This window comes from Colobus angolensis, unplaced genomic scaffold (assembly GCF_000951035.1).
Source record: "Colobus angolensis palliatus isolate OR3802 unplaced genomic scaffold, Cang.pa_1.0 Scaffold85, whole genome shotgun sequence".
In the NCBI taxonomy this organism is placed as follows: Eukaryota; Metazoa; Chordata; class Mammalia; order Primates; family Cercopithecidae; genus Colobus; species Colobus angolensis.
The window spans coordinates 8,860,681-8,869,052 of NW_012122376.1; the positions used below are offsets into that span (position 1 = coordinate 8,860,681).

Genomic DNA, 8,372 nt, shown 5'->3' on the forward strand with positions numbered 1-8,372 from the left:
TGCCCAGCTAATTTTTCTATTTTTTATAAAGACAGGGTTCTGCTGTCCCCCTGGCTCAAGCATTCCACCTGTCTCAGCCTCTCACAGGAGTGAACCTTGCCCTATGAAAAATCTGTGTTTTTGTTTCTATGATCAATGTGAATCATAGAAACATATTTGTTTCTGTAAGAAACTATTTTAAAAGCAATGCATTTGTTATAAAAACATTCCCACTGTAGAAGTTACTAAAAATGAACAATTTATCAAACACATACAGAAAAATATTAAAATGAACTTAATACCTTAATATTTTAAATAGCATCATTACCTTTGGATTGTGCATAACAATTGTCTCTCCACTTGGAAACTCTAATCTTCGGTGCCACTGATTAGTGGTTACAGCTTTTTTATATTCAGCCTATAATGGGGGAAAACAACATATATTCCAATGAGACAAATTTATACCATATTGAAAGTATGGAGGAAAATGATAACTATAATCGTGATAAAAATAACAGTAATAGCAGTTCTCATCTTACTGGTTAACATTTTTATCACCTTATACATATCGTTCAAGTAATTACTCTCAATCACTCCTAAATAATAGGATCCCCATTATATAATGAAGAAAACCAAGTTTGAGACAGTCTGTTCGTTTCCTAGGGCTGCATTAACAAAGTACCACAAACAGAGTGACTTGGAAAACTGGATCCAAGACCCCTCAAAGATACCAAAATCCCTGGTGTTCAAGTCCTTTATATAAAATGGCATTGTTTTTGCCTAAAACCTACATACATCCTCCCTTATATTTTAAATCCTCTCTAGATTACTTATAATACCTAATAAAATGTAGATGGGATATCAATAGTTACACTGTAATTTTTATTTTTTATTTTCTTGAGACAGAGTCTTGCTCTGTTGCTCAGGCTGGAGTACAGTGGTGCAATCTCTGCTCACTGCAACCTCCGCCTCCCGGGTTCAGGCGATTCTCCTGCCTCAGCCTACCGAGTAACTGGCACTACAGGCAATGCACCACCACATCTGGCTAATTTTTGTATTTTTAGTAGAGACAAGGTTTCACCATATTGGCCACGCTGGTCTCAAACTCCTGACTTCAGATGATCCGCCCGCCTCAGCCTCCCAAAGTACTGGGATTACAGGCGTGAGCCACCATGCCTAGCCTGTGTTATTTTTATTGTTGTTGTTCTCTAAATATTTTCAGAGTATTTGGTTGAATCCGCAGATGTGGAACCTGTGGATACTGAGGGCCGATCATACTGTTCTAGTTTCTATAAAGCACAAGTCTGAGGACCTCTTGAGGAGAGATTCAACACAAAGTAAGGCGGGGCCTCTGGCATATCCACAAGTCCTTTTTTTTTGCTCATTTGTTTTTTTAATTGACAAGTAAAAATTGTTACAAAGTCTTTTTTTAAAACTAGTGACAGTGAGTATTTGACAATCATGTGAAAATAGAAGTATTTCCTTTCGTGTCTTGGACAATCATTCAGTAACAATTCGTCTTCATCAGTCTTCTGTACTTTTGTGTTTTTTTTGAGGTGGAGTCTCACTCTGTCACCCAGGTTGGAGTGCAATGGCATGATCTCAGCTCACCGCAACCTCCGCCTCCCGGGTTCAAGCGATACTCCTGCCTCAGCGTCCTGAGTAGCTGGGATTACAGGCAGGCATAACCATACCCGGCTAATTTTGTATTTTTAGTAGAGACAGGGTTTCACCATGTTGGCCAGGCTGCTCTCAAAATCCTGACCTCAAGCGATCAGCCCGCCTCATTCTCCAAAGTGCTGAGATTACAAGAGTGAGTCACCATGCCCAACCTAGCCTTCTGTACTTTTGACCCTTCTCTTTGATTAAAAAAAAAAAAAACTTTAAATATAATTTATAATTTCTAAAAGCAAGGCCACAAACAACAATGATTAAAGAAAGAAAACTTTCACCATCTTAAAAATTATTTTCAGGCCAGGTGTGGTGGTGGCTCACACCTGTAATCCCAGCACTTTGGGAGGCCAATGCAGGTGGATCACCTGAGGTCAGGAGTTCAAGACCATCCTGACCAATGTGGTGAAACCCTGCCTCTACTAAAAACACAAAAATTAGTTGAGCATGGTGGCAGGCACCTGTAATCCCAGCAACTCAGAAGGCTGAGGCAGGAGAACCACTTGAATCCAGGAGGCAGAGGTTGCAGTGAGCCGAAATCGTGCCACTGTACTCCACCCTGGGGGACAGAATGAGACTTTGCTTAAAAAATAAATAATTTTCACTTCTTCATATTCCCTGTCAATTCACAGCTTTATAGTAAGTATTATCTGGTAAAGATTGCACATTCCATTGTCGAAATGGTCTTGGCTATCCTTGACATTTCGATCTTCCACAAAAAATTTAGAAGCAGCTTGCAAATTTTACCAAAACAAAAAACCCGATGTGAATTTTGATTGGGATTGCCTAAAATTTATCAGATAATTTGAGAACTGATATCTTTTATGATAGTGCCTACTTGAACATAATGTTTAGCTCCGTTTCTTTTTTTTTTTTTCTGAGACAAGGTCTTGTTCTGTCGCCCAGGCTAAAGTGATGTGGTACCATCACAGTTCACTGCAGCCTCAAGATCCCAGGCTCAAGCAATCCTCCTGCCTCTGCCTCCTGAGCAGCTAAGACCGCAGGCATGGGCCACCACGCCCGGCTATTTTTGTGTGTGCATTTTTTGTAGAGACGGGGTTTTGCCGTGTTGTCCAGGCTGGTCTGGAACTCCTGAGCTGAAGCAACCCACCCAGCTTGGCCTCCCAGAGTGCTGGGATTACAGGCAGGAGCCACCACGCCCAACCTAGTTCCATTTGTTGAGGTCGCCTTTTACATTCTTCAATTCTGTTTTGTAGTTTATCTCCATAAAGTTCACAGGTACTTTGCTTGGACTTTTTTCCTACAGTGCCTGTAGTTTCATAAATATATAGTCTCTCTGTTATAAATACATAGTATCTTCTTTTTCGATTTTTAGTTGGTTATTTCTATGGCACAGGAATGTTACTAATTTACGTACGTTAATTTTATATACACGGACTTGCAAAAAACTCTTGTATTGGTGCTAATAATATTTCTAGAGGTTCTTCTTGATTTTCCACGTAGACAATCATGTCTTCATCAAATTAAAGGTGTTCTCTGTCTCCAACCCTTCTGTTGTTTTGTCTTAGTGCTCTGATAAGACAGGATCACCAACAGGATACTGAGCAATACGTATCTTGTTCCCTTTCTATTACTGGCTTTCTCACTTCCTAACTTTCTGTGCCTCTTCCCTGATCTGGTTTGAGTTTCCTGGAAGAAGCCGAACAAAAGCTAAGGTCTCCCTAGGTAGCCATGTGTTGCTGCAATGGTCGGTATGTGGATATCTATCCTGCCTCAAAGTCTATGTCACCCATATAAAATCAAATACAGTTAAGATAAAGTGTAGACTTTCAGACACAGATTGGACTTAAAAATATATACTTCAGCTTCAAAATAGTAAAACTAAACATTTAATCTGGGGGCATGATAGCTTCGTAGGGGCCTACCAAAGGTACCAAAAATTACAATATATCTTTATGTCTAAAATTAAGCTATAGATATCAGCATTCCTTTACATTTTTCTTTACATATACACGCATATATATACACACACATATATGCACATATATAAATATATGCTTTCTTTTTTTTCTGAGGGAGGGTTTCACTCCCATTGCCCAGGCTAGAGTGCAGTGGCATGATCTCAGCTCACTGCAGCCTCAACTTCCCTGGCTCAGGTGATCCTTCCTCCTCAGCCTCCCGAGTAGCTGGGACGACTGACGTGTGCCCCCATGCCTAGCTAGTTTTTGTATTTTTAGTAGAGACATGGTTTCGCCATGTTGGCCAGGCTGTTCTCGAAACTCCTGGCCTCAAGTGATCTGCCCACCTCGGCCTCCCATAGTGCTGGGATTATAGACACGAGCCACCACACCCAGCCAAAAGTTAACTAAAACATTCTGTATCTCATTTCCCATCTATGCAACTGAATTCACTGAACGTATTTCAAATATCTAACATTCAACTCTTAAGTCAAATTAACACAAGCATTTAACACAATTATACAAAGAAATTATAGATTTAAGATGGCTAATAAGGCTCATGATACTTCTTCCAATTCTATTTATTTATTTTCACAAATCAGAGGTTAATTTCAAGCCTTTTACTGAATATTAATTTGAAAATGTCCATATGCCTGGCATTTTCTATCAACAACAAATCCCAGCAGCCTAGGTTCTATTGAAGGCTTGACACAAGCACCTTATTAGATCCGTGATGTACCTCTATTTAGACACAGATGCCACGATTAGCACCTCATGAGTGATGACACCACTTAAAAAGTAATCTTCTCCGTGAACAGCATCAAGACAAGCTGTCTTATAAGTAAAGTCAGCTCCACTGTCAATGTTACTCACCAATGTATACAGGACCTACATTTTTTAAAGAAACTCATAAAGAAATAAAGCTCCCATACCTCTAGTTTTTCACTGAACTCCTCAGTATAGGGAATAAATCGACTATCTGTGTCCCCCTTGTAAAACCAAGTACAGCGTCTCACTTCAGCTGGCTCCTCTTCCCAGTAGGCAGCCTTCCTTATTCGGTCATAGAGGTAAACATCGTAGCGCCCTCCATCCGTGCCAAGAACCACGCTCTCTGGATCTGGCTGAACTAGAGAACAAAATTAACACTTTTCCTGACTGCCGCAAGGCGTATTTTAAAATAATCAATAATCAGCTGGGCACAGTGGCTCATGCCTGTAATCCCAGCACTCTGGGAGGCCGAGGCAGGTGGATCACTTGAGGTCAGGAGTCTGAGACCAGCCTGGCCAATGGTGAAACCCCCCTGTCTACTAAAAATACAAAAATTAGCCAGGTGTGGTGGCACATGCTTGTAATCCCAGCTACTTGGGAGGCTGAGGCAGGAGAATTGTTTGAACTCAGGAAGCAGAGGTTGCAGTGAGTCCAGATTGCACCACTGCACTCCAGCCTAGGCAGCAGAGTGAGACTCTGTCTCGAGAAAATAAAAATAAAATAACTAATGAATATGGTGACTACTCAGTCTTTAAAGACAAAAAACTAAGCTCACTTTTATTTAAAAATAGAAGTTTAAGATTAATCTGTGCTGTTGAAAATTATGACTCTTCTTAAGTAGAAAAGAAACAGTAAAGGCAAACTTTAAAAACATAATTCAAAGAACTGATGGATTTTTTTTTTAAATCTGAACAATAATATCTACGTACAACAATGTTCCATGGAATATGTTTCTAAAGGCCATTAATAGGTGACTTTTAAGTCCACAATCAAATAATACCAGGATAAACAAAGAAACACGTTTCTACACTGCAGGACTTCTCAAAGCATTAACGCACTCCTGCACACCATCTCTCTCAAGACCTAGGTACAGTGAGCAGCATTTCCAAAACTCATCTGACCAGGAAACACTTTTTTCACAAAGCATCTCCAGGATCAAGAGTTCCACAGAAAGCCCTTTATAAATGCCCCTTATTCATTTGGAAATTCATTCCCAAATGAATAAGGGAAACAGAAAAATTGAAACCTGGATTATATGAACTGCTCAAGTTTCCCTGATTCAAAATACCTTTAAACTACAAAGTAAATTACTAAAACACTTCTTCAAATACCTTACCCCAGTAACTCAGGACTTATATTAATATCGTCATCTTAAGGTACAGAGTCTGGGGTCTACAAGGATCAAAGAATTTGACATTCACAGAAAATACATCATGGATAAATACTCATTCCTTCTCTTCGTAAAATCACATATGAATGATGCATGACCAATGTTTACCTGAATTATAGATTTCTTCAAGATTCAAAGAATCAAACACACTAAAAGGCATCCAGAGTTGCTTGTATTCTACCTCCTTGCAGTAAAACCAGTGGGGCTGAACAGGCTCATATTGGTTTTGAAGTAGAAAAGGAGGTGGCACTTGAACAGAGGGAGCCCCAGGTCTGGCCGGTACCTGCTGCTGTGCCGGAGACTGCATTGAAGGAGGAACCTGGAGGCGACGGCAAAGTTAAGACTGTCATACTTGTCCAAAAGAATTCTGAATATGCTTCACACCCAAACTGATGTTAGTAGTAATTATCCTACATGTATATCTGGACAATTATATAGTGTAATAACTAGACCCCAAAGCAATTTTAAGAAGAATTTTTAAACCTAACAAAACCCCAAATCAAGGATAAATGCTTGAGGGGAGGGATACCCATACCCCATTTTTCCTGATGTGATGATTACACATTGCATGCCTGTATCAAAATATCTCATGTAACCCATAAACATATACACCTACTATGTACCCACAAAAATTAAAAATTTAAAAATTTAGAAAAAAATCAATTACAAGGTGAACTAGACCTTCTCACAGAACAAAGTAAACTAACACCTTTTTTTTTTTTTTTTTTTTTTTTTTTTTTTTTTAAGGCAGAGTCTCGCTCCGTCCCCCAGACCGGAGTGCAGTGGCCGGATCTCAGCTCACTGCAAGCTCCGCCTCCCTGGTTTGCGCCATTCTCCTGCCTCAGCCTCCCAAGTAGCTGGGACTACAGGCGCCCGCTACCGCGCCCGGCTAGTTTTTTGTATTTTTTAGTAGAGACGGGGTTTCACCATGTTAGCCAGGATGGTCTCGATCTCCTGACCTCGTGATCCGCCCGTCTCGGCCTCCCAAAGTGCTGGGATTACAGGCTTGAGCCACCGCGCCCGGCCAACTAACACCTTTATAGAAATCAATCTAGCAATACTTCTTCCATGATTTATTTAACCTTTCCTGTGTGTGTGTGAGGCGGAGTTTCGCGCTTGTTGCCCAGGCTGGAGTGCAATGGCGCAATGCGCAACCTCCATCTCCCAGGTTCAAGCGATTCTCCTGCCTCAGCCTCCCGCGTAGCTGGGATTACAAGCATGCGCCACCACACCCAGCTAATTTTGTATTTTCAGTAGAGACAGGGTTTCTCCAATTGGTCAGGCTGGTTGCAAACTCCCGACCTCAGATGACCCGCCTGCATTGGCCTCTCAAAGCGTTGGGATTACAGGCGTGAGCCACCACACCCAGCCTATTTAACCTTTAAAATATGCCTATTCCTTGACCTACTCATTCCATTTTTAAGAATTTATCCTAAAGATAGAATTATAACAAATAGCCCAGGCGCGGTGGCTCACGCCTGTAATCCTGCCAGTTTGGGAGGCTGAGGTGGGTGGATTACCTGAAGTCAGGAGTCCAAGACAAGCCGGGCCAACATGGTAAAACTCTGTCTCTACTAAAAATACAAAAATCAGCTGGATGTGGTGGCATGGGCCTGTAATCCCAGCTATTTGGGAGGCTGAGGCAGGAGAATCACTCGAACCCGGGAGGCGAAGGTTGCAGTGAGCTGAGCTTGCACCACTGTACTACAGCCTGAGTAACAAAGCGAGACTCTGTCTCATAAAATAAATAAAAAATAAAAATAAAAATTTACCCACAAGGATGTACACCAAAAGGTTATTTAAAATAGGAAATCAGTGTGTACAACTGTCAAAACTCAGTTAATTGTACACTTTAAATAAATCAAATTGTACACTGTAAACGGATGCCTTTTACTGTATGTAAATTATACCTCAATAATATTGATTATAAAATCATAATTAATAAATTTGGAATGTTTGCAAAAAAATAAAATAAAATAGGAAATCACTGGAAATAATCAAAATGCCTAACAGAAGCCTGATTAAACAATATTTCACTCAAATGCTAGATTGTCCAGAGCCATTAAAAATGTCTTATATCCTTTCTGCAGGAGATAGCTAAAAAAAAAAATAAAAATAATAAACAAAAACAAAAGTTTTAGAGGATAGACACGATGGTTCATGCCTATAATCCTGGAACTTTGGGAGGCCAGGGAAGGAGGATCACTTGAGGCCAGGAGTTCAAGACCAACATGAGCAACACAGCAATATCCTGTTTCTACAAAAAAAATAAAGATCACCCGGACACGGTGGGGCACACTTGTAGTCCCAGCTACTCCAGAGGCTGAAGTGTAGTTCAAGGTTGCAGAGGAATGTAATCACATCACTGCACTCCAGCCTGGGTGACAGAGCAAGACCCCCTATCTCTTTAAAAAAAACAAAGAAGAAGAAAGATTAATGTTTTAGAAAAAAATCTAAGTAACATTTAAAGTATGTTCACAAAAAAAAATAGATTATAGAAACCACAGGTACTCTATGATATTTGCCAAAAAAAAGACATATAACAAAATGAAAACAGTGATTATCTACAGACATTTTTTATTAAATTCAATATTCTGCATTTTTCAAATTTTCTACAAAAATGATTTTAAAATCAGACTATACTT

The 8,372-nt window shown here is 40.0% G+C and overlaps 1 protein-coding gene across 2 annotated transcripts in view; it reads right to left on the reverse strand.

Moving 5' to 3' along the window:
• The window catches only part of SEC23IP (SEC23 interacting protein), a 50,442-nt gene that overhangs the window by 33,413 nt on the left and 8,657 nt on the right, over positions 1–8,372 (reverse strand). For both annotated transcript variants that reach the window (XM_011930257.1, XM_011930258.1), the window contains 3 exons: positions 5,836–6,046; positions 4,502–4,695; positions 308–397 (listed from right to left, as the gene is read on the reverse strand). In XM_011930257.1, coding sequence (XP_011785647.1) covers positions 308–397; positions 4,502–4,695; positions 5,836–6,046 — 495 coding nt within the window. The remainder of the gene's footprint in view (positions 1–307; positions 398–4,501; positions 4,696–5,835; positions 6,047–8,372) is intronic.